The sequence below is a fragment of the Nerophis ophidion genome, linkage group LG08 (genome assembly GCF_033978795.1).
Source record: "Nerophis ophidion isolate RoL-2023_Sa linkage group LG08, RoL_Noph_v1.0, whole genome shotgun sequence".
In the NCBI taxonomy this organism is placed as follows: domain Eukaryota; kingdom Metazoa; phylum Chordata; class Actinopteri; order Syngnathiformes; family Syngnathidae; genus Nerophis; species Nerophis ophidion.
In genome coordinates this window covers 18,503,647-18,530,987 of record NC_084618.1, presented here as the reverse complement: position 1 = coordinate 18,530,987, position 27,341 = coordinate 18,503,647, and the positions used below count along the sequence as shown (strand labels likewise).

General features: G+C 40.8%; 1 protein-coding gene across 2 annotated transcripts in view; it reads right to left on the bottom strand.

Annotated features, from left to right (window-relative positions):
* Positions 1–27,341, bottom strand: part of si:ch211-282j22.3 (ER degradation-enhancing alpha-mannosidase-like protein 3) — a 48,135-nt gene that overhangs the window by 15,767 nt on the left and 5,027 nt on the right. For both annotated transcript variants that reach the window (XM_061907926.1, XM_061907927.1), the window contains 14 exons: positions 26,688–26,788; positions 26,529–26,568; positions 26,344–26,456; positions 18,466–18,619; positions 18,044–18,178; positions 12,606–12,711; positions 12,441–12,538; positions 12,241–12,366; positions 8,256–8,339; positions 8,104–8,187; positions 7,920–8,044; positions 6,009–6,174; positions 3,453–3,610; positions 3,275–3,386 (listed from right to left, as the gene is read on the bottom strand). In XM_061907926.1, coding sequence (XP_061763910.1) covers positions 3,275–3,386; positions 3,453–3,610; positions 6,009–6,174; positions 7,920–8,044; positions 8,104–8,187; positions 8,256–8,339; positions 12,241–12,366; positions 12,441–12,538; positions 12,606–12,711; positions 18,044–18,178; positions 18,466–18,619; positions 26,344–26,456; positions 26,529–26,568; positions 26,688–26,788 — 1,602 coding nt within the window. The remainder of the gene's footprint in view (positions 1–3,274; positions 3,387–3,452; positions 3,611–6,008; positions 6,175–7,919; positions 8,045–8,103; positions 8,188–8,255; positions 8,340–12,240; positions 12,367–12,440; positions 12,539–12,605; positions 12,712–18,043; positions 18,179–18,465; positions 18,620–26,343; positions 26,457–26,528; positions 26,569–26,687; positions 26,789–27,341) is intronic.

Sequence of the window (27,341 nt, the reverse complement as noted above, 5' to 3'; positions counted from 1 at the left end):
GGTCCGACTATAGTCCAAGTGTCAGTGTCAGTGACATACTCAGTGATTCGACTAAAGACAAAGGTGTCAGTATCAGTACGACTAGGACACGCTTAGCTATCCAACTAAAGTCCAGGTGTCAGCACACCATCACGACTAGGACACACTTAGTGATCCGACTAAAGTCGAGGTGTCAGTACACAATCTTGAATAGGACACACTTATTGATCAGACTAAAGTCCAGGTGTCAGTGTCAGTACGACTAGGACACACTTAGTGATCCAACAAAAGTTGAGGTGTCAGTACACAATCTTGACTAGGACACACTTATTGATCAGACTAAAGTCCAGGTGTCAGTGTCAGTACGACTAGGACACACTTAGTGATCCGGCTTAAGTACAGGTGTCAGCACACCATCACGACTAGAACACTTAGTGATCGGACTAAAGTCTAGGTGTCAGTACGACTAGGACACACTTAGTGATCTGACTAAAGTCCAGGTGTCAGCACACCATCACAACTAGGACACACTTAGTGGTCCGACTATAGTCCAAGTGTCAGTGTCAGTGTCAGTGACATACTCAGTGATTCGACTAAAGATAAAGGTGTCAGTATCAGTACGACTAGGACACGCTTGGCTATCCAACTAAAGTCCAGGTGTCAGCACACCATCACGACTAGGACACAGTTAGTGATCCGACTGAAGTCCAGGTGTCAGTGTCAGTACGACTAGGACACACTTAGTGATCCAACAAAAGTCAAGGTGTCAGTACACAATCTTGACTAGGACACACTTATTGATCAGACTAAAGTCCAGGTGTCAGTGTCAGTACGACTAGGACACACTTAGTGATCCGGCTTAAGTCCAGGTGTCAGCACACCATCACGACTAGGACACTTAGTGATCCGACTAAATTCCAGGTGTCAGTGTCAGTAGACCATCACGACTAGGACACACTTAGTGATCTGACTAAAGTCCAGGTGTCAGCACACCATCACAACTAGGACACACTTAGTGGTCCGACTAAAGTCCAAGTGTCAGTGTCAGTACGACAAGGACACACTCAGTGATTCGACAAAAGACAAAGGTGTCAGTATCAGTACGACTAGGACACGCTTAGTCATCCAACTAAAGTCCAGGTGTCAGCACACCATCACGACAAGGACACACTTAGTGATGCGACTAAAGTCCAGGTGTCAGTGTCAGTACGACGAGGACACACTTAGTGATCCAACCAAAGTCGAGGTGTCAGTGTCAGTACACCAGCACGACTAGGACACACCTACTGAACAGACTAAAGTCTAGGTGTCAGAACACCATCACGACTAGGACACACTTAGTGATCCAACTTAAGTCTAGGTGTCAGCACACCATCACGACTAGGACACGCTTAGTGATCTGACTAAAGTCCAGGTTTTGGTGTCAGTGTAAGTAAGACTAGAACACACCTAGTGATCCAACTAAAGTCGAGATTTCAGTACACCATCACGACTAGGACACACTTAGTGATCCAACAAAAGTCGAGGTGTCAGTACACAATCTTGACTAGGACACACCTAGTGATCAGACAAAAGTCCAGGTGTCAGTGTCAGTACACCATCACGACTAGGACACTTAGTGATCCTACTAAAGTTTAGGTGTCAGCACACCTTCACGACTAGGACACACTTAGTGATCCAACTAAAGGCGAGGCGTCAGTACACAATCACAACTACGACACACCTAGTGATCTGACCAAATTCCAGGTGTCAGTGTCAGCACACCATCATGACTACGACACACCTAGTGATCAGACTAAAGTCCAGGTGTCAGTGTCAGCACACCATCACGATTAGAACACTTAGTGATCCGATTAAAGTCAAGGTGTCAGCACACCATCACGACTAGGACACACTTAGTGATCCAACTAAAGTCGAGGTGTCAGTACACTATCACGACTAGGACACACTTAGTGATCCGACTAAAGTCCAGGTGTCAGTACACCATCACGACTAGGACACACTTAGTGATCCAACTAAAGTCCAGGTGTCAGTACACCATCACGACTAGGACACACTTAGTGATCCGACTAAAGTCCAGGTGTCAGTACACCATCACGACTAGGACACACTTAGTGATCCAACTAAAGTCCAGGTGTCAGTACACCATCACGACTAGGACACACTTAGTGATCCAACTAAAGTCCAGGTGTCAGTACACCATCACGACTAGGACACACTTAGTGATCCAACTAAAGTCCAGGTGTCAGTACACCATCACGACTAGGACACACTTAGTGATCCGACTAAAGTCCAGGTGTCAGTACACCATCACGACTATGACATACTAAGTGATCCGACTAAAGTCCAGGTGTCAGTACACCATCACGACTAGGACACACTTAGTGATCCGACTAAAGTCCAAGTGTCAGTACAACTAGGACACATTTGGTGATCCGGCTAAATTCCAGGTTTCAGCACACCATCACGACCACACCATCACGACTAGGACCCACTTAGTGATCCGACAAAAGTCCAGGTTTCAGTGTCAGTACGACTAGGACACGCTTAGTGATCCAACTAATGTCCAGGTGTCAGTACGACTAGGACACACTTAGTGATCCGGCTCAAGTCCAGGTGTCAGTACACCATCACGACTAGGACACACTTAGTGATCCGACTAAAGTCTAGGTGTCAGTACAACTAGGACACATTTGGTGATCCGGCTAAATTCCAGGTGTCAGCACACCATCATGACCACACCATCACGACTAGGACACACTTGTTGATACGACTAAAGTCCAGGTGTCAGTGTCAGTACGACTAGGACACGCTTAGTGATCCAACTAAAGTCCAGGTGTCAGTACGACTAGGACACACTCAGTGATCCGGCTAAAGTCCAGGTGTCAGTACACCATCACGACTATGACACACTTAGTGATCCGACTAAAGTCCAGGTGTCAGTACATCATCACGACTAGGAGACACTTAGTGATCCGACTAAAGTCCAGGTGTCAGTACAACTAGGACACATTTGGCGATTCGGCTAAATTCCAGGTGTCAGCACACCATCACGACCACACCATCACGACTAGGACACACTTAGTGATCCGACTAAAGTCCAGATGTCAGTGTCAGTACGACTAGGACACGCTTAGTGATCCAACTAAAGTCCAGGTGTCAGTACGACTAGGACACACTTAGTGATCCGGCTAAAGTCAAGGTGTCAGTACACCATCACGACTAGGACACACTTAGTGATCCGACTAAAGTCCAGGTGTTAGTATGACGAGTACACACTTAGTGATCGGACTACCTTTCGGCCCTCTCCTGTGCTCAGGTCACCCAGCGGCGTGAGAGAGATGCCCATGGTCTTCAAGAACTCCAGAGGCTCCATCCCGCCATCGTGGAGCGGGAAGTCGGTCTCCCTGCGGCGCCAAAGCAGGGGCGTCAGTAAAAGGCGGAGAAACACAGGCGGCGCCAGAAGGACACACCTGGCAGGTGAGGGGTGCACGGCTCGTCCCACGCCCGTCAGGTACTTGTAGCTGTCGCGGATGCTCTTGGCAAAGGAGGGGTTGTTGGGGAACAAGGACTCGGTGCTGGGACACGTGTGCGTGAAGGGCTCGTCTTCCTGTGCGCCGCCGGTGCTCTCCTGGAACAAAAAAGGTTGACGATGCGCTGCATTTCTACGGCGAATGCTACAGTAGGCGACGTCTCGATTTGCCAACAACACATTTGCAACATTGTAAAGACAAAAAAAAATTTAATAAAAATAAATAAAAGAGAATATTTGTGAGTAAGCCACGCCCACAAATAGATTGCCAGTGTGTGAAAGACTGGACAGGTAAGATTATTTAAATGTCACTTTGTTAAAAATGACAGAGTTCTGATTCTAAAAGCGTCCTAAAAAGTTGTCATTGAAGATACAAAACGTCAACAACTAATATTAAGTTCATTAAAGTACCAATGATAGTCCCACACACACTCTAAGTGTGGCGAAATTATTCTCTGCATTTGACCCATCACCCATGATCACCCCCTGGGAGGTGAGGGGAGCAGTGAGCAGCAGCGGTGGCCACGCCTGGGAATCATTTTTCGTGATTTAACCCCCAATTCCAACCCTTGATGCTGAGTGCCAAGCAGGGAGGTAACGGGTCCCATTTTTATATCAGTAGGTAGGCACAAAAAAAAAAAAATTGATCCCCATCCGTCAATCCATCTTATTCTGCTTATCCAAGGTCGGGTCGCAGGGGCAGCAGCCTAAGCATAGAAGCCCAGCCTTCCCTCTCCCCAGCCACTTCCTCCAGCTCCTCCCGAGGGATCCCGAGGCGTTCCCAGGCCAGCCGGGAGACATAGTCTTCCCGACGTGTCCTGGGTCTTCCCCGTGGCCTCCTACCGGTCGGATGTGCTCGAAACACCTCCCTCGGGAGGCGTTCGGGTGGCATCCTGACCAGATGCCCAAACCACCTAATCTGGTTCGCAATTCTACATTAAAAAATCTTTTTCAAAAATCTATTTGTTTCATGAGAATTACTTTTTAAAACCATGCAATTTCAAGCAACCAAAAGAATTATCACACCAAATACTTTGCGAGAATGGGTTTGAATGGAACCGTGGCCCCGGGGTCCGTGTGCCTTCCGTTCATTCTATTTCCAATTCTTAAACGCAAATAAAAAAAACGAAAATGGGGCCGTTTTTCGATTTTTTTTTTACATATGGCAGATTTTAAAACGAACAAAAAAGGGTGAACTTTCATTAAAGTTAAATAAATTAAATTAAGCCCCCCAAAAAATAAATACAAATAAGAATATGATGATGTTGAACACTGAATGTAAACATAACTTGGCCCTAAAGAAATAAACTATAAACTGAGAATTGCAAGAAGAAGTTATTAGGGATAAGAAGATTCTGGGGAAGTTATGTGATCAACAGGAGGGAAATGTTAGAACAATTATGTATATATTATCACACAACTCTTATGCTTAAGGGCCGATGCTATAGTTATTGTCAACTGTGCAAAAATTGTATTTTTCTTACTCTGTGCAAAGCTGGCAATCCAAAAGATTGCAAGCCAGTCTCGTATCAGTGTTTGTTTCCAGAATCGGCCTGCTGACTGCCAAGGTCGAACATCGAGTACCGTGACGCAGACAGAGCAGAGACAAGGCGATATCACGACTGTCAGCACATTTGCATTTTTGTATAATCATATATTGTGTCTAACTGGAGCTGTCGAGATTACCCCCTTCCATCAGCAATTTTGGGACCTTACAAATAAATACAGGTAGCACATGGGCTGCACTTTTAGAACGTAGTCTGGATCTGTAACTGAAGTACAGCCCAAAAAACGTGTCTCCTCAACTTAGCCAAATTATAACTCTTGCTTCTCGTCTGTTTTATAGATGTCATCGGTGTTTGAACCTGTCAATTACCATAAAAATTGGATTTTGTGTCGATTTCCTTTTATTTTTCCAGATAAACACATAAAAAAACAATTATATGTTCATCCAAAATGCAAAAATGCATGGTTATCTTTGTAATGACACATTGAACCGGATGCAGTATTTTAGCTTTTCTTTTGTGTTTAGCATGTTTTTAGCACACCGCTAACATCTGTATAGCTCGGTTGGTAGAGTGGCCGTGCCAGCAACTTGAGGGTTCCATGTTCGATCCCCGCTTCCGCCATCCTAGTCACTGCCGTTGTGTCCTTGGGCAAGACACTTTACCCACCTGTTCCTAGTGCCACTCACACTGCTTTAAATGTAACTTAGATATTGGGTTTCATTATGTAAAAGTGCTTTGAGTCACTAGAGAAAAACGCTACATAAATATAATTCACAATTCACTATCTTTGTTCAGCAGGAGTCCTATTGTCGTTTTAAAAAAGTGTCATTAAATAGTTGTTCAACTTTTGCTTCAGTACTGAAAATACAAAAAATTACCTAAAACGTGTTTTTTGATTTGCATTTAAGAATTGGAAATGAATGAAGGGAAGATACACAGACCCTCCAGGATTGGGACGGTCCGCAGCTCCGGTGATAAGACATACTGACCGTTGTGTTGCCGTGACAAGATGGCTGCGTGGTGGAGAGCGACACGGGCAGCAGGTGGGCTTCCGTGGTGAAGATGTAGTCGTCAATGTCGATGGGCAACTGTGTCTTCTCCGTGAACAGCAGGTACAAGTATTTGAACATCTCTGCCAGAAAGAAGGAGTCCATCCTACGCGTCAGAGAAACACACGTCTTCACATACAGAGGAGCAATGGACATGAAATTCCAAACTATAAGGCGCTACTTTTTGCCTTCACTTTGAACCCTGCGGCCTTTAAGACAGCGCGGTTCATTTATGGATTTTTCTTCGCTGACGGCCATTAAGCAAATAGCTTTCATTAAATACACGCAACGACACTTAAAAAGGTGTGTTATTGTTTGTTCTATGGCGCCATATTTTGAGCGAGTTCGCCCACTGCGGGTGCTGCTGGGTGAACACGGACTCCTGTAGTTAAAAAGCTCTAAGTTTTACATTTCCATTTCCATCCATTTTTTACCGCTTATTCCCTTTCGGGGTCGCGGGGGGCGCTGGCGCCTATCTCAGCTACAATCGGGCGGAAGGCAGGGTACACCCTGGACAAGTCGCCACCTCATCGCAGGGCCAACACAGATAGACAGACAACATTCACACTCACATTCACACACTAGGGCCAATTTAGTGTTGCCAATCAACCTATCCCCAGGTGCATGTCTTTGGAAGTGGGAGGAAGCCGGAGTACCCGGAGGGAACCCACGCATTCACGGGGAGAACATGTAAACTCCACACAGAAAGATCCCGAGCCTGGATTTGAACCCAGGACTGCAGGAACTTCGTATTGTGAGGCAGACGCACTAACCCCTCTGCCACCCTGAAGCCCCTAAGTTTTACAATATAACTAAAACAATTCTTACATACTAAACCGTCCAACGTGTGACGTCTGTAGGAGTTTTTTCATGCATACATGTTCGTGCTATCGTAATGCAAATAAACTAGCGTTGTTAGCACTAGCCAATATGCTAACACATTTCACGAGTGTCTTTGTTAGTATTATTAAATTATAATGACATTTTGTATTGTTGCAGTTTCACAAATTCCTCAGTGGAGTTTTTGAGTCGGTTTAGCTGATTGGAGAAATAGCTTGCGCAGATAGTGACTTCTGTTTTGTTGGTTCAGCCATTTTACTGCCAGATTACAGACACGGTTTGGAAACTATTAATGGTAAATGGGTTATACTTGTGTAGCGCTTTTCTACCTTCGAGGTACTCTTTGACACTATTTCCACATTAACCCATTCACACGCACATTCAGTGTCTTGCTCAGTGGCCTAGTGGTTAGAGTGTCCGCCCTGACATTGGCAGGTTGTGAGTTCAAACCCCGGCCGAATCACACTATATATATACACAAATATACATATTTTTATAGTCATACTAAGACTATAAAAATGGGACCCGTTACCTCCCTGCTTGGCACTCAGCATCAAGGGTTGGAATTGGGGTCTAAATCACCCAAAAATTATTCCCGAGCGCGGCCACCGCTGCTGCTCACACCTCCCCTCACCTCCCAGGGGGTGGACAAGGGTAAGGGTCAAATGCAGAGGACAAATTTCACCACACCCAGTGTGTGTGTGTGTGACAATAATTGGTACGTTAACTTTACTTTAACTTTAGGACACAACGGACGTGACGAGGCTGGTAGAAGGTGGAGATTGAACCAGGAACCCCCAGGTTGCTAGCACGGCCACTCTCCCTCTTTCTGTGTAAATAACTCCTTTCACAACGTATATCTATAGTCCGGTGCGACTAAGAGATGGGAAAATACTTTTTTCTTCTAAAATTTAGTGGGTGGGGCTTATATACCGGTGCGCTATATAGTCCGGAAACTACATGGTCGCAAGAACAAGTCCTTGTTTGTTAAAAAGGGGGTGCGGACGCTACCTGTCTTCGTGCGTCCCAGTGCGCACGTCTTGCACGGCGGCAAAGCCACAAGGCACTCTGGCGTAAGCGTTGAGTTTCTCGGCGATAGACTGTCCCACCCTGAGGTAGTAGTGGTCGCCGGTGGCCTGCAGGAGGACAACCTTGGTCTTAGAGGGCATACAGCTACTTGCTTTGGACCGGTCACCTTGTAGAGGTAGTAGGTGCTTTCTGCAAACTCTGGCCTCAGGAGGTGTTGGCCCCAGTGAACGCGGAACTCGGTGGTGAAAGCCTGGCAGGGAAAAAAATTACATTTGAAATCGCTTCAGGCTGATCTCATTGATGTGTCTTTTATTGTACCTCGGGGAGAAACTTGTGCTGCTTGGTGACTTGATAGAGCATCTCGTGGGTCTCTATGGCTGGTTTCAGGTCTCCTCTCAAGACCTTTGAGGTACAGTAGGAACATTCTGATTGCATACAGTAAGGACCGTCCCACATCGCTGCATTTGTGTCCACCAGGAAATAACAACAATTAGGTTATATATACACGTGTATGTCCGACATAAACAATGTATGAATACATTAGATATCTACATACAGTATCTTAGGGACATATAGACGAGTCTATTCTGTCTTGAAACTTTGTATTACATTATTCTCTTGTATGATTATGTTTACAGTGATTGTTTTAGATGTATGTGGAGGGGGGCGTGGCCTGCGGGCCTGGAGCGAGGCTGGGTGTGCAAGGACCGGCCTCGAAGTCAGCGACAGGTGCGTAGTAGTGCCCACCTGGGCCTTGTTATCTAATCACCTGTCGCTCTGTATTAAGCAGGCAGCACGAGTGAGAATTAGATGTGTTCACGAGGATGTGCACGAGTATGTGGACCTAATGATGCGTTTTATTTCACTTGGTGTCAGTGGCCAATCAGTGCGCATGTCATTGACAGACCTCTCAATGACTACCATTTTTCTTTCAATGCTAGAAGTTTGTTATCGTAAAATCTTTTTTCTGTTATAAACTTGCAAATTAACATATTTTCAAATAAAATTATTCCGGAAAAAAAAAACTACCAATGACTTGATTTTTGTATTTTCTTCAATCATTTATTTCTGTCATAAAATTGCAAATTAACATATTTTCCCGTAAAATTATTTTAGAAAAAAAATTAACCACCAGTGACTTCATTTTTGTTTTTAATTTTATCCACACAGAATTAAAAATGTTTCTAGAAATTACAACCGTTTTTTGTGATAACGTCAATTGATTATTGAAAAATTAGGACCTATTTGACCAAAAACTATTTTTTTCCTAATACTACAAGTTTATTGTCGTAAAATCTTCCCCCGGGAAGAGCTAGACGAAGTGGCTGGGGAGAGGGAAGTCTGGATTTCCCTGCTTAAGCTGTTGCCCCCGCGACCCGACCTCTGATAAGTGGAAGATGGATGGATGGATGGAAAATTTAAAATTAACATGTTTTCCCATAAAATTATTCAGATTTTTTATTAATCGTCAACAAATGTATTTTTTAGGATTAGGTTTCGATTTTATCCACGTAGAATTCTAAATATTTATTTAAATTAGGACTACCACTTTTCTTCCAATATTAGAAGTTTGTTGTCGTAAAATCTTTTTTGATGTCATAAAATTGCTAATTAACATATTTTCCCACAAAATTATTCTGGAAAACAACTTAACTACCAATGACCTCATTTTTTATTTTTATTTTATCCACATAAAATTTTAAATATTTCTATGAATTACAAGCTTTTTTTGTAATAACGCCAATTCATTATTGAAAAATTAGGACCTATTTGACCAAAAACTTCTATTTTTTTTCTAATATTAAAAGTTTATTGTCCTAAAATGTTTTTTTTCTGTCATAAAATAGAAAATTTACATATTTTCCCATAAAATTATTCAGATGTTTTATTAATCATCAAAAACATTTATTTTTGTATTAGGTTTTGATTTTATCCACATAGAATTCTAAATATGTATTTAAATTAGGACTACCATTTTGCTTTCAATATTAAAAGTTTGTTGTCGTAAAATCTTTTTTAATGTCATAAAATTGCTAATTAACATATTTCCCAACAAAATGATTCTTGAAAAAAAAAAAAACTACCAATGATTTTATTTTTGTTTTTAATTTTATCCACATAGAATTAAAAATATTTCTATAAATTACAACCTTTTTTTGTAATAACGCCAATTGATTATTGAAAAATTAGGACCTATTTGACCCAAAACTTTTTTTCTTTCTCCAATATTAGAAGTTTATTGTCCATCCATCCATTTTCTACCGCTTATCCCCTTTTGGGGTCGCGGGGGGCGCTGGCGCTTATCTCAGCTACAATCGGGCGGAAGGCGGTGTACACCCTGGACACGTCGCGACCTTATCGCAGGGCCAATACAGATATACAACATTCACACTCACATTCAAACACTAGGGCCAATTTAGAGTTGCCAATCAACCTATCCCCAGGTGCAAATATTATTCAAAATATTTATTTAAGTTACAATTTTTTTTGTAATATTACTAAATGATTATTGAAAAATTAGTACCTAATTGACCAAAATCTACTATTTCTTTTTTCAATATTAGAAGTTTTTTGTCGTAAAATCTTTTTTTTTCTGTCATTCAATTGAAAATTAACATATTTTCTCATAAAATAAGATTTATTTTTTTTAATCGTCAATGCATTTATTTTTGGATTAGGTTTCGATTTTACCCACGTAGGATTCAAAATACCTATTTAAATTACAAATGCTATTTTTCTTTCAATATTGTAAGTTTGTTATTGAAAATTAATTTTTCTGTCATTAACTTGCAAATTAACATATTTTCCCATTAAATTATTCTGGAAAAAAAACAACTACCGATGACTCACCTTTTTTTTTTTTCGATTATTTTATCCGTGTGGAATTAAAAATATTTCTGTAAATTACAAAAATGTTTGTAATATTACTAATTTCTTATTAAAATTTTTGCACATAATTCAACAAAAACTACTATTTTTTTTTCAATATTAGAAGTTTGTTGTCGTTTTCTCATAAAATCATGCTGCTTTTTTTTTTTTTGATCGTCAATACATTTATTTTTGGATTAGGTTTCGATTTTACCCATGTAGAATTCAAAATATTTATTTAAATTCCGACTGCTATTTTTCTTTCAATATTGTTAGTTTGTTATCGTAAAATTATTTTTTCTGTCATTAACTTGCAAATTAACATATTTTCCCGTTAAATTATTCCAGGGGAAGAAATAACTACAGATGACAAAAAATTTTTATTTTATCCACAGAGAATTAAAAATATTTCTTTAAATTACAATTTTTTTGTAATATTACCAATTGATTATTGAAAAATGAGCACCTAATTCACCAAAACTATTTTTTTTTCAATATTAGAAGTTTGTTGTCATAAAATCTTTTTTTTCTGTCATTCAATTGAAAATCAACATATTTTCTCATAAAATATTCAGATTTTTTATTTAATTTTTTTCAAATTATTTTTGGAATAGGTTTCGATTTTATCCACGTAAAATTCAAAATATTTAAATTAGGACATTTTTTGTTGTAACATTGCTACTTGAGTGTTGAAAATTTAGCACCTAATTCACCAAAAACTACTATTTTTAGGTATGGATTTCAACAGTTTTAATTAGTTACACTCATTTAACGATGAATCGAAGCAAGAGAAATAGGGGACTTTTGTTATAAGCAAATTCATCTACTAATAACCTATTTTGGGCTTCACTTTAGGTCTGGATTTCAACAGTTTTAATTAGTTACACTCATTTAACGATGAATCGAAGCAAGAGAAATAGGGGACTTTTGTTATAAGCAAATTCATCTACTAATAACCTATTTTGGGCTTCACGGTGGAAGAGGGGTTAGTGCGTCTGCCTCACAATACGAAGGTCCTGCAGTCTTGGGTTCAAATCCAGGCTCGGGATCTTTGTGTGTGGAGTTTGCATGTTCTCCCCGTGAATGCGTGGGTTCCCTCCGGGTATTCCGGCTTCCTCCCACCTCCAAAGACATGCACCTGGGGATAGGTTGATTGGCAACACTAAATTGGCCCTAGTGTGTGAATGTGAGTGTTGTCTCTCTATCTGTGTTGGCCCTGCGATGAGGTGGCGACTTGTCCAGGGTGTACCCCGCCTTCCGCCCGATTGTAGCTGAGATAGGCGCCAACGCCCCCCGCGACCCCAAAAGGGAATAAGCGGTAGAAAATGGATGGATGGAATAACCTATTTTATGTTTTGATTGTATTTGTCATCAAGACAGATGGGCCTCAGCACACAATACACATGTTGGCGTTAAGTCCAATGCGATGACAAACCTGTAGGCCGGGGAAGAAGGCCAGCAGAGCGTCCATCCAGCCGCGTGCGCTCACCGTGGGATTGTGCATGTGCACGTTGAGCAGCAGGGGGGGCTGACTGATGTACTTCATGATGGCGCTGTAGTGCTGTCACGTGACAAAACACACATGAGCTGTCACAAAGACACCACAGGGTTAGGCGAAGGCCATGGAGGACCTACGGTGTTGAACCTGTCCAGATAAACCTTGTCCCCGAGAAGGATGTAGGCCTTCATCAGATATTCATAGTACGAGTCGATGCCGGCACCGACGCCGCTGTCTGCAAACATCAATGACAATCCGCTCATGCTCACTCACGGCGGGGGCGTGTCAAAAGTGTGACGCACCCCGTCTGACCCATTCTCCATTATGGATGTTGATGACCGTCCCCACCAGGTCGCTTCCTCTCTGTCTGCGCTCCCACAGGACATCTAGAGCTCTGCGAGCGTGCTCCTACAAGGGAAAGGCAGGAATCAGATGTGTGCGGTTACCATATTTCCTTGAATTGCCGCCGGGTATACAGTATGCGCCTGCCTAGAATTACTGCCGGGTCAAACTCGTTTTGCAAAACAATTAGCGCATGCTTAGCATTACCGCCGGGTCAAACTTGTTTCGCAAAATATTATTTTTATTAGCGCATGTCTAGAATTCTCGCCAGGTCAAACTCATTTCGCAAAATAATTAGCATATGCCTAGAATTTCCGCAGGGTCAAACTCGTCACGTCACGAGTGATACTTCACCTGTCATCGTTTTCAAAATGGAGGAGGCTGGTTTCAATCATTTTAAATCGCATAAAGGGAAGAAGATTGAGAGCTATTCAGTAGGATTTAAGGTCCAAGCTATTGAATATGCTAAAAAGAACAGTAAGCAGCTATGTTTTATTAATATACCGTAGCTGCGTGTGTCAAATATGAGTCATTAAATGACTCCCGCCGCGCTAGTGATCCTTCTTGCGACTACTCGGCTGCAGAAGAAGTGACAACAAGCAGCAAGAGTGAGCAGCGATCGTTTATTTTTTCCTCTCGCTTGCAGTTTTAACATGGAGGATTACATATCTAAAAAAAAACAGTTTTATAAACTGGACTTTCAATCTAAGCAGGAGGTAATAAAGGAAGATCTCCATCGAGACAGAGACTTTTAAAACTGAAGAAAGATAAGGAAGACTTCTATAAACAAGTTATCGATGCTTTTGATCAGAAGGAGCTGCGCATGAACTTCATTTATAAGTAAAGGTAAGACCATAATAAAGTTTTTTGTTTTTTTAAATGTGCTTTTCATGATGGTATCCTTACATCACACTCAAATTTACCGCATGCTTTGATACGTGCCGGAGTGAGAAGAGGTTTTTAAAATAATTAGCGCATGCTTGCCTTTACCGCATCCCTTTGGTAAACGCCGGAGTGAGAAGAGGTTTTAAATTAATTAGCGCCCCGGTGGCAATTCAAGGAAATACGGTAAATCAAAACAACTTTGGGCTGGAAAATGTTGAGTGAATTGACTTGTGACGCCCTCTGCTGGACACGGAACAGTCAAGAAGTCACACTCTCCCTCACATTCCAGGACTTTTTCTCAGACGGGTTATCACTTCATACACTAATGCCCAAACTTTTTCCACCGAGAGCCACAGACAGACTAATCAAAGCGTAGGGAGGCCATTTTGCTAGTTTTCACCTTCAAAACCAGCACCACATTTTGCAATTTCGGTAGAAATTTCGTGTGAATGCTGAAGAGCCAAAGCCAAACCGAAATGGTATCAGTTAGCACGCTAGCTAGATAGCAGCAATTAACAAAAATTATTAGCAAAATAGGCTAAAAAACCTTGCACACTAACAGGTTTTGTTAAACTGCTAACAATAACATGTCTGTTGATTAATTGATTGAAAAATGTTATTAGTAGATTGCACAGTACAGTAAATATTGCGTACAATAAGGCTTTCAACTTGTCTAAGTCAGGGTCCACGTTAATCAAATCATGGTAAAATGCTTAGTTAGGAATAGTAAAATACCAAAATATGACGGTGTGACTGAAGTGTACACCTGCTAAATTAGCTGAAAAACATCTAGCATGCTATAACATAAATGCTAAATGTAACATTCAGTAGAACACTGATGGATGGAATTAAAGACCAAAATATAGAATGTAGTTATAAATAAATAAATAAATGGGTTGTACTTGTATAGCGCTTTTCTACCTTCAAGGTACTCAAAGCGCTTTGACACTACTTCCACATTCACCCATTCACACACTGATGGAGGGAGCTGCCATGCAAGGCGCCAACCAGCACCCATCAGGAGCAAGGGTGAAGTGTCTTGCTCAGGACACAACGGACGTGACGAGGTTGGTGCTAAGTGGGATTTGAACCAGGGAAGTAGAGATACAATATACCCTATTTTTCGGACTACAAGTTGCTTTTTTTTTCCTAGTTTGGGTGCGACTTATACTCAGGAGCGACTTATGTGTGAAATTATTAACACATTACAGTAAAATATCAAATAATATTATTTAGCTCATTCATGTAAGAGACTAGACCAGGGGTCGGCAACCCAAAATGTTGAAAGAGCGATAATGGACCAAAAATACAAAAACAAATCTGTCAGGAGCTGCAAAACAAATTTAAAAGCCATATTACATACAGATAGTGTCATGAGATATAAATTGAATTAAGAGGACTTAAAGGAAACTAAATGAGCTCAAATATAGCGACAAATGAGGCATAATGATGCAACGTGTACATATAGCTAGCCTGAATAGCAAGTTAGCATCGATTAGCTTGCAGTCATGCGGGGACCAAATATGTCTGATTAGCACACTCCACATAAGTCAATAACATCAACAAAACTCACCTTTGTGCATTCACGCACAACGTTAAAGTTTGGTGGACAAAATGAGACGGAAAAAGAAGTGGCATAAAACACGTCCTAGAAAGTCGGAGAAAGATGTACATGTAAACAAACCACGGTGCGTTCAAGGACCGCCAAAATTAGTAGGACAAAACGGCGCTCGGCAAATACTCGAATCAGTGAAGCATGTTTAATGTAAACAGTGTGCTTTATAAAAATTAGGGAGGTTTGTATCATGTTTGTCCTCCTGCAGAAACCATATTAAAACAAAATTATTATTTTTTTCCTTTGTTTTTTCAGTTTTTCATACATTTTTGAAAAAGCTCCAGAGAGCCACAAGGACGGCGCTAAAGAGCCGTGGGTTGCCGACCCCCGGACTAGACGTATAAGATTTCACGGGATTTAGCGATTAGGAGTGACAGATTGTTTGGTAAACATATAGCATGTTCTATATGACTGTTACCATAATAAGTTACGTTAACATATTAACATATTCTCAGTTGGTTATTTATGCCTCATATAATGTACACTTATTCAGCCTGTTGTTCACTACTCTTTATTTATTTTAAATTGCCTTTCAAATGTCTATTCTTGGTGTTGCGTTTTATCAAATAAATGTCTCCAAAAAATGTGACTTATACTCCAGTGCGACTTATATATGTTTTTTCCCTTCTTTATTGTGCATTTTCGGCAGGTGAGACTTATACTCCGGAAAGACTTATACTCCGAAAAATACGGTAGTTATGGAAGTAGAGATAAATATACAAGATAGGTATGGAAGTGGAGATACAATATTGTTATGGAAGTAGAAATAAATGTACAATATAGTTATGGAAGAAGAGATAAATATATTTTACGGAAATAGAGATACACTATAGTTATAGAAGTAGAGATAAATATACAATATAGTTATGGAAGTAGAGATAGCATATGCCAGTGTTTTTCAACCTTTTTTGAGCCAAGGCACATTTTTGCATTGAAAAAATCCGGAGGCACACCACCAGCAGAAATCATTAAAACTCAGTTGACTGTCAAAAGTCGTCACTATTGTTGGATATGACTTTAAAGCATAACCAAGCATGCGTCACAATAGCTCTTGTCTCAAAGTAGGTGTACTGTCACCACCTGTCACATCACACCTGGACTTATTCTGATTGTTTTGCTGTTTTCCTGTGTGTAGTGTTTTACTTCTTGTCTTTTGCTCCAATTTTGGTGACTTTTTGTCTCTTTTTTTGGTATTTTCCTGTAGCAGTTTCCTGTCTTCCTTTGAGCGATATTTCCCGCATCTGCTTTGTTTTAGCGATCGAGAATATTTCAGTTGTTTTTTTGGTCTTTCTTTTAGGGGACATCGTTGATTGTCATGTCATGTTCGAATGTACAATGTGGATGCTGTCTTTGCTCCACGGTAAGTCTTTGCTGTCGTCCGGCATTCTGTTTTTGTTGACTTTGCAGCCCGTTCAGTTTTAGTTTCGTTCTGCATAGCCATCCCTAAGCTTCAATGCCTTTTTTTAGGGGCGCTCACCTTTTTGTTTATTTTTGGTTTAAGCATTAGATACTTTTTTACCTGCACACTGCCTTCCGCTGTTTCCGACATCGCCAAAGCAATTAGCTACCGGCTGCCACCTACTGATATGGAAGAGTGTTACACGGTTACTCTGCCGAAATCTAGACAGTAGAGATGTGCGGTTTGCGGTCTCATCCATGGAGTCCGCGGATAAACCGCGGGTCAGGCGGTTGACATGACGAAAAAATTTATTTTAATTAGATTTGGGCGGGTGGCGGTTGAACCATCCAGAAATATTTTATATACATGGTTCTGGGATTGGTATCCTTTGCAATTCAAAGTGCCGTTTAAGACCCGTGTCATAAAGCGAAGAAGACAATAGGAGACGCTATTATTCTCTTGAATGACTGTCGGCAGTCACCCAGATAATAAGTATTAGGGCGTGTAATGAAGCCATTGGCTTTGTCGCCTTCTACAACAGGTACGATCTGCTTGTCAGTCCAGCATTGTGTGTGGCTTCCGCGGCAACACGCACACGACTGCAAGGCATACTTGGTGACATAGAGTACACTAATGGTTGTGATATAAACAATTTTAACACTCTTAGTAATATGCGCCACGCTGTGAAGCCACACCAAACAAGATTGACAAACACATTTCGGGAGAACATCCTCACAGTAACACAACTTAAACGCAACACAACAAATACCCAGAATCCTTTGTATCTGTGACACTGCCTGAATATATTATACACCCCCGCGCCCCCAACCCCGCCCCTCTTACTGACGCACGGGGGGTGGGGGGGTTGCTGCTAGCGGGGTGTATAAAATAGTCAGGAAGAGTCATGAATACAAAGGCTAATGGGTATTTGTTGTGTTGCATTTATGTTGTATTACTGTGAGGATGTTCTCCCGAAATGTGTTTGTCAATCTTGTATTGTGTGGCTTCACACGGCTAACGTTCTCACGACTATCCAATAGCGTTCATCCTGATGACAAGAATATGGGCGTGCTGTGAAACCATTGACTCAACATGTACGAACCAATTGTTGGTCCAGCAACATGTGGTGTGCAGCTTCTGCTATTACGCGTACAAGATTGAAAGGCATACTGGGTAATACAGAGTACACTGATGGTTGTGATATAAACAACTTTAACACTTACTAATATGCGTCACGCTGTGAAGCCACACAATACAAGATTGACAAACACATTTCGGGAGAACATCCTCACAGTAATACAACATAAACGCAACACAACAAATACCCATAATCCCCCCCCCCCCGTGCGTCGGCAAGGTGGGCGGGGTTGTGGGTGCGGGGGTGTAAAATATATTCAGCACCGACACTCAACGTTGACACATCATTTGCAGATTGTAATTACTGGTTTGATAGTTATGGAAGTAGAGATACAATATAGTTATGAAAGTAGAGATAATACCTCAAAGACAGTTTCTCCTGACAGTCTGCTCAGGGCAGCAAATTCCAGGATCATTGTGCCCGCGCAGGCGGTGCATGTGTCCGACTCGGTACCCGTGCGTGAGAGTGGGTTTTGCACACCATAACGCAGATTAACCTGAAAGTAAAACAAAAACATTGAATCAAACTTGACTGGACTGATGGTGAGAACCAAGTAAAGGATTTGACTTGACTGACAGTGAGAACCAAGTAGAGGATTTGACTTGACTGATAGTGAGAACCAAGTAGAGGATTTGATTTGACTGATAGTGAGAACCAAGTAGAGGATCTGACTTGACTGATAGTGAGAACCAAGTAGAGGATTTGACTTGACTGATAGTGAGAACCAAGTAGAGGATTTGACTTGACTGATAGTGAGAACCAAGAAGAGGAAGATGATGCAACCTTGGGGTAAGGGAGACCACTTGAGGTGTTGAAAGCCGGCAAGAGTCTGTGGCCCAGCTCTGTGGCCATGTCCAGGAGCTGGTCTTTATACCACTGCATCCTCACCCCGCGCTGACGCAGCAGGTCAGCCATCACGTGGGCCCCCAGGAGGCCCCTGGAAGGATGCGAGCACAGATAGAGGTGAGTGAAGGCTTGCCTAGTAGTGCTGTCAAAGGATGACATCTTCTAATCAGATGAGTCACACTTGTATAGTTGGATTCATTACAGTCAATTACCTAAAAAACGTCAATTAATCTAAAAAAAGATCCCTAAATTTTGACACAAATGCATTTTCATCTTCAGGTCACACAAAATGTTTTTTTACTTAAATAATTTTTCCTCAAAACCTAGTATGATTAGTCTTCTTAGTAACATTTTTTGTAATATAATCTTTTATTAGTACTATTCATTAGTAGTAATAGTAATTATCAGGCAGTAGTGCTGATAATACATAGTAGTATTATTATTAATTAGAGGAAATATTTAGTACAATATTAGTATTCTTAGTTGTATTAATAATGATTTTGAGTAGTATTAATAATTATTAGTAATAGTAGTAGTACTAATATCAAATAGTCGTGTTATCATTCAGTAGTATTGTTCCTTATTAGTAGTATTATTATTTATAACTAGCATTAATATTTATTAGTGGAATTATTTAATACTATAATGAAGTGAATTATATTTATATAGCGCTTTTCTCTAGTGACTCAAAGCGCTTTACATAGTGAAACCCCCAATATCTAAGTTACATTTAAACCAGTGTGGGTGACACTGGGAGCAAGTGGGTAAAGTGTCTTGCCCAAGGACACAATGGCAGTGACTAGGATGGCGGAAGCGGGAATCGAACCTGCAACCCTCAAGTTGCTGGCACGGCCGCTCTACCAACCAAGCTATGCCGGTTGGTAGAGCTACAACTTCTACTACTATAGTAGTAGTAGTAGTTGTAGTAATAATGATTTTGAGTAGTATTAATAATTATTAGTAATAGTACAATTAGTAATATGAATTAGTTATTTTATCATTCAGTAGTATTGTTACTTATTAGTATTATTTATAATTAGCATTAATATTAATCAGTGGAATTATTTAATACTCTAGTAGCATTATCAGTTTTACTAATAATTTTGAGTAGTATTCTTAATTATTAGTAATAGTAGCAGTAATATCAATTATTCATATTATCATTCAGTAGTATTGTTACTTATTAGTATTATTCATTATGAGTATTAATTTTGGCATTGATATCAATAATTAAATAGTAGTAGTAGTAGTAATATACATTTTAGTAGTCTTATTAAGGTGACCTATGAATTACAACTAATAGTATTATTAACTGTTTATACTATTAGCATTATGAATAAACAAAAGGGAACAAAACAAAAATGACTGACCTAGGATGAATCAAGTTATTATAAAAGAGATGTTGCACTAAAAAATAAGACAAATAGTGCCAAAAAAATGTGTTTACCACATTTTTTTCTTATCTATAATAAAGATTGTTAGAGGAAACTCAAAAACCATGTAAAGAAATTAGCAGGACAGGACGTAAAAATGGACCGATTACAAAAAATCCACTTAGGGTTGCTGAAACATTTAATGTTTTCTTTGAATCAGTAGCCACAATTGCTAAGTCTTTTCCAACAACTCATGAACACTTTGGAACCAGCCTTCCCCTCTGCTGACGACCAGATGATGAGATCGCCGGAAGCATCCAGAACAAAAGATCTATTTGACACAAACACACTGATGCTCAAAGAAGTCAACCAAAACCATGCATTCTTTCATTTCCCATGAACACTTCCCCACTACCTGGAAACCATCCGCTGTCACTTCCATTTACAAAAATGGCGATCCGTCTCTTAGCAATTATAGGCCTATGAGTATTTCGCCAACAGTATCCAACATTGCAGAAGAGCTCAATTCTCCACAAATAACCACCCACCTAAACACCACACCTGTTTGGTCAAAGCGCTGCTTGACAAAGGTGGAGTCGTAGGAGCAGTGTTTCTTCACTCCCAGTTGTCAAACACTACTCAGTGAATGTAACTTCTCACAAAGTGCAACACAATCAGACCTTTGGAATTGCGCTTAGTCCACCAAGTTCCGTTTTAGGCCCACTCGTAGTTTCTTTATATATATTTATGACCTCCCATTAGCTCGGATGCACGCAGATGATACAGTTACTATGGTCCATGTAAGAAATTGGTTCGATCAGTCTGGCTTAAAAGTCAACGTCACTAAAACCCTTGCTATGTTTTTCTCTAAATCTAACATTCCCCATCAATTAGGGTTGTCCCGATCCGATATTTGGATCGGATCGGCCGCCGATATTTGCCAAAAAATGCGTATCGGCAAGGCATGGGAAAATGCCGATCCAGATCCATTTTTTTTTTAAATTCTGATCCGTGTTTTCCAATGCACCGATTTAAATAATACATTCCACTTTTCTGCTGCTTCCTAATTTCCGTCACGCATTTTCCAGCACTTTGCACTTTATACTGTTCACTTTTGTACGGTTTAATGATGCCATTTCTGTTTGTCATGTATAATTTTGTCTATTTTGTGTTTATCCTTGAATAAACAGGTCAGTTTCTTGTTACCAACCATTGTGTATTATTCAAACTCACCTAATTCAGCTGGCTAGTTGTTATCAAGAGTACTAAAACCCTTTTCAACATGATAATGACAACTAATTAGGTTAAATAACTTTAAACTTTAATACATGCTCGGATAGGCCAGTATCGGCCAGTATCGGTATCGGATCGGAAGTGCAAAAACAACATCAGTATCGGATCGGAAGTGCAAAAAACTGGATCGGGACATCCCTACCATCAATCTTCCAGTTTCTGGTCGTGACGAGAAATGTCCAATAATATCAGACTGCCGTTTTTATCGGCCGATAAATGCTTTAAAATGTAATATCGGAAATTACCGGTATCGGTTTCAAAAAATAAAATTTAGGACTTTAATGCCTTTGTACGGAGAGGTACACGGATGTAGGGAGAAGTACAGAGCGCCAATAAACCTTAAAGGCACTGCCTTTGTGTGCCGGCCCAATCACATAATACAGGAAAACACCAAAAAAAGAGAAAACGACACCAAAATAGGAGAACAGAAGACAAGAAGTAAAACACTACATACATAAAAACAGCAAAGAAGTCTAAATAAGTCAGGGGGTGATGTGCCAGTACACCTACTTTGAGACAAGAGCTATATTGATGCATGCTCGGTTATGCTTTAAAGTCATATCCAACAATTGAACAATTGACTTTCTACTGTCAACTGAGTTTTGTTTTTTAATGCCTCCGCATTTTTTCAACGCAAAAAATGTGCCTTTGCTCTAAAAAGGTTAAAAAACACTGAACTGGCGTCAGGGCTGGGCGATATATCGATATACTCGATACATCGCGGGGATGTCTCTGTGCGATATAGAAAATTAGTATATCGTGATATTGGAGTATACGTTCTCACGCAGTTGCTTTTAGCTGCGGGCATTAAACTGCATGCTTTTCTCCCTCTTTCTTGTCCCTCCTTCTCACTGAGACTTAAAACAAGCGGACTATAAGTCGCAGTTTTTTTTTCATAGTGCGACATATACTCCAGAGTGAATTATGTGAGAAATTATAAAAGGGGAACATTAGCACAATTTCAAAAGGGTTAAAAACAATAAAAATCAGTTCCAAGTGGCTTGTTGTATTTTTTGAAGTTTTTTTCAAAATGTTTACCGGTCTCGGAATATCCCTAAATAAAGCTTTAAAGTGCCTTATTTTCGCTATCTTCGAAACCACTATCCATTTCCCTGTGACGTTACACAGTGCTGCCAATGTAAACAAACAATGGGAATACCACAGCAAGATATAGTGACATTAAGTCTGATTCAAACTCTGATTTCAGCGACTTAAGCAATTCAACAGATTACGCATGTATTGAAACAGATGGTTGGAGTATGAAAGTATTGAAGAAGAAACTGAAGTTATTGAGCAAATAGCTATTGACGCTATTCATAGCCATAGCATGGCCGAATAGCTGCGTTAGCATCGCCGCTAAAATGTGCGGACCAAACGATCAGGACTTTCACATCTTTTGACACTGGAGCAACTTAAATCCGTCGATTGGTAAGTGTTTTTTTCGCATTAAATGTGGGTGGAAGGAAACGTAATATAGTTGCAAATGCATCTACAGGTTATCCATACATCTCTGTACCATGTCTGCTTTAGCACCGTCGGTAAATAGCATGTTAGCATCGATTAGCTGGCAGTCAACATCAACAAAACTAACCTTTGGGATTTCGTTGACTATCGTTGCAAATGCATTTGCAGGTTATCCATGCATCTCTGTGCCATGTCTGCCTTAGCATCGCTGGTAAAATGTGGAGACACTCTGGCACATTCAATGGGGGTCTGGCGGCAGACACTTTCGCATCTTCGGGCCAGTGGTGCAACTTGAATCCCTCCCTGTTAGTGTTGTTACACCCTCCGACAAGACACCGTTGAGGCATGATGTCTCCAAGGTTCCAAAAAATAGTCAAAAAAACGGAAAATAACAGAGCTGAGACCCGGTGTTTGTAATGTGTTGAAAATGAAAATGGCGGCTGTATTACCTCGGCGACGTCACATTCTGACGTCATTGCCTCCAGCGCGATAAACAGAAAGGCGTTTAATTCGCCAAAATTCACCCATTTAGAGTTCGGAAATCGGTTAAAAAAAAAATATGGTCTTTTTTCTGAACCATCAAGGTATATATTGACGCTTACATAGGTCTGGTGATAATGTTCCCCTTTAACACATTACCGTAAAATATCAAATAATATTATTTATCTCATTCGCGGAAGAGACGAAGAAAATGTCAGCAATGGTCACACACACATCAACCAATAAGAATTTGGCGGGGAAGTGTCATGGCAGAAGAGCATTGTGGGTCATGGAATGCTAACTGGGTTAGGGTTAGGGTTAACCCTAACCCAATATGCTACTGTCGTAGCTATTAAAATGGATCATTTCATCATCGGCGGTAACTTATAAAAACTGAGAAGGGCTGAACAAAAATGGCACCGAAAAGGAAATCATGTACTGCAGATTACAAGCTGGACGTAGTGAAATATGCAGCAAAAAACGACAAGAAGAAGCGGCGCATACCTTTGGAGTTGGCAGAGTTGTTTAGAAGCGACATCGAGGAAGAAGATTTCATCGGATTTAGCGATTAGGAGTGACAGATTGTTTGGTAAAGGTATAGCATGTTCTATATGTTATAGTTATTTGAATGACTCTTACCATAATATGTTAGGTTAACATAGCAGGCACCTTCTCAGTTGGTTATTTATGCCTCATATAACGTACACTTATTCAGCCTGTTGTTCACTATTCTTTATTTATTTTAAATTGCCTTTCAAATGTCTATTCTTGGTGTTGGATTTTATCAAATAAATTTCCCCCAAAAATGCGACTTATACTCCAGTATATATGTTTTTTTCCTTCTTTATTATGAATTTTCGTCCGGTGCGACATATTTCCCGGAGCGATTTATAATCCGGAAAATACGGTACAGTCACATGTGCAACGTCACACGCCATCCCCGAGCAGAGTTTCGATTGATTGTTTGAAACTTTTATTAGTAGATTGCACAGTACAGTACATATTCCGTACAATTGACCACTAAATGGTAACACCCGAATAAGTTTTTCAACTTGTTTAAGTTGGGGTCCACGTTAATCAATTCATGGTAACGATATGGTAACATTAGCTGTGATGCTAACGGTGTGTTGCGAGCGGTAATACGAGAGAAAGAAGGTGCGAATCTGTTAACAAATGAAGGAAGAATAAATTCCCAAGAAAAACAGCCGGGGGTCCATCGTCTGGCGGTGGTTTGGCTTCAAGCGGGAAGATGTTGAACATTGATGCGGTGGAAGCGTTGCTAGAAAAATTGTCAGCACTGCTCATTTGTAGCATCATTTGAAAAGTCACCCGCTAGAGAATGAAGAGTGCTTCAAACCCTGCATGTCAACATCTCCGTCACAAAATGCCGAAGCAACTATTTCCACATCAACACCGTAGGACATATACTATTTGATATGCAGCTCATTTTTATGTGACACTAAATGAAATATCTTGTGTGACATCATGCACAAAAGTGCACTTTATTTGTTTCAAACTATTGTAGTGGCGTTCTGTACAAAAAGTGCACTTTAATTTAGTCTTGTTTTGATATGTCATCTTAGTGACATCATGCACAAAAGTGCACTCGTAGCATGTTTTAAAATGTCTCTGACAATCTTGCATTTTCTGTTTTGTGCCACTGCTTAATAACTGTTTAATAAATACACTTTTAGTTGTGATTTCCCTCTCTGCATGAAAGTTTAAAAGCAGCATATATTATTGCAGTATGAAGAAGAATGTTTTAATGTAGACACATACAATCATCATACTGCTGTGATTATATGTATCAAGTGTTCATTCAAAGCTAACAAAATATGGAGATAAATATCGTGTATCGCGATATGGCCTAAAAAATATCGAGATATTAAAAAAAGGCCATATTGCCCAGCCTCAAAGTCAAGCTAATCATTGGCCATGTTTTTTGAGCCGTCAAACGTGGGCGTTAAGAGATGCGCGGTTTGCGGTCTCATCCGCGGATAAACCGCGGGTCGGGCGGGTGACATCACGAAAAAATAGATTTTAATTAGATTCGGGCGGGTGGCGGTTGAATCAGCCGGAATATTTGATATACATGGTTCTGGGATCGGTATCCTTTGCCATTCAAAGAGCCTTTTAAGACCCGTGTCACAAAGCGAGGAAGTCAATAGGAGACGCTAATATTCTCTTGAATGACTACCGGCAGTCACCCAGATAATAAGTATTAGGGCGTGCTATGAAGTCATTGACTTTGTCGCCCTCTACAGCATGTACGATCTGCTTGCCAGTCCAGCAACATGTTGTGTGTGGCTTCCGCGGCAACACGCACACGACTGCAAGGCATACTGGGTGACACAGAGTACACTAATGGTTGTGATATAAACAATTTTAACACTCTTAGTAATATGCGCCACGCTGTGAAGCCACACCAAACAAGATTGACAAACACATTTCGGGAGGATATCCTCCCAGTAACACAACATCAACGCAACACAACAAATACCCATAATCCTTTGTATCCATGATAATTCCTGACTATTTTATACACCCCACTAGCAGCAAACCCCGCCACCCCCCACCCCACCCCGTGCGTCGGTAAGGTGTGCGGGGTTGGGGGTGCGGGGGTGTAAAATATATTCAGGAATTGTCACGGATACAAAGGATTCTGGGTATTTGTTGTGTTGCGTTTATGTTGTGTTACTGTGAGGATGTTCTCCCGAAATGTGTTTGTCAATCTTGTTTGGTGTGGCTTCACAGCGTGGCGCATATTAGTAAGTGTTAAAGTTGTTTATATCACAACTATCAGTGTACTCTGTGTCACCCAGTATGCTTTTCAATCTTGTACGTGTGATTGCGGAAGCTGCACACAACATGATGCCTGACTAACAATCGGTGTGTACATGTTGTTGAAGGTGTCAAAGGCAATGGCTTCACAGCACGCCCTTATCCTTGTCCTCAGTATGACCGCCAATTGGATAATCGCGAGAACTTTAGCGGCTCCAATTGTCTTCGTTACGCTGTGAAACGGGTTTAGACAGCTCTGTGAGTGGTAAAGGTGGCCAACCTCTGATGTATTTCAGCGGGCGGGTGGCGGGCGGATGCGTTTCTGATAAAATGTTGGTTCGGGTGGACGGCGGGTGGATGACGACTTTGGTGACGCGGTTGCGAATGATATAATTGCCTATCCGCGCATCTCTAGTGGGCGTACCCCAACACTCTGATGTTGGTCTCGAACACGGACACCACCACGTCGTTGTCCAGGCGTACGTCCGTCACGGCTTTCTTCACGCCGTCTTCAAACTCGTCCAGCTTGTTCAGCACCTGCGACACGGGAGCGTGAGAGCGGGCTCGGGTGGGTGCTGGAGGGTGGGGCTGGGGTGGATATTAACTCACCACCAAGGTGTCCAGTGTGTCGATCAGCGTGAGGGAAAACCTGCAGGGGAGAAGTACAGGTGCAGCTTGGGTCAGGTGGACAGGGTTGAGGCCAGGGCTCTGGGTTCTTCCAAACATGCCTTTAAGGTGTGTGGATATGGGCACGCGAGGCGTACGTACTTCCCCAAGGAATCATCGATGTCGCCTCGGTTTGGCTCCTGGCCGCGAACTCTTCCCCTACAGCTCAGTGGCATCAGCTCGTCAGCCGGGTAGGCGTATTTCTGCAAGACCAAACAAACACGCGATTTGCAAGTGCAAATGGGGGGCCATTTTTTAAAAGAAAACCCTCTAAAAATAAAATAAAAAGGGAATAAATGCAAGGAGAAAAAGTTTCAAAGTTCACTAATAACACAAAGCAATGCAGACAAAAAAAAAAAAAAAGAATTAAAATCAATGTTTTGAATTGATCGAAGAAGAAATGTGAAGGTGATTAAAGTGTTGAAGATAAAATAATAAAATTAAATTTTAAAAAAATGCTATGACTTATTTGTATCATTTATAGAAGTGGGACCCTTTTGGATCCCCAAGAATTTTAGTGGGATTTTTTTTTTGGTGCTCAAAAATAATACAAATAATAATCAATGTTTTTATGAATTATTGACATAATACAGGCTTTAATTATTTCACATCAAATATTCCATTTTGTGTGTTTTCTGTATAAAAAAAACAAAGTTTTCTATGCCAAAAAGGGCATTTTTTTACCTTCTATATACTTTTTTCTACCTACTTTTACCTTCTATTTAGCATATTTACTTTTTATTTACCTTCTGTTAA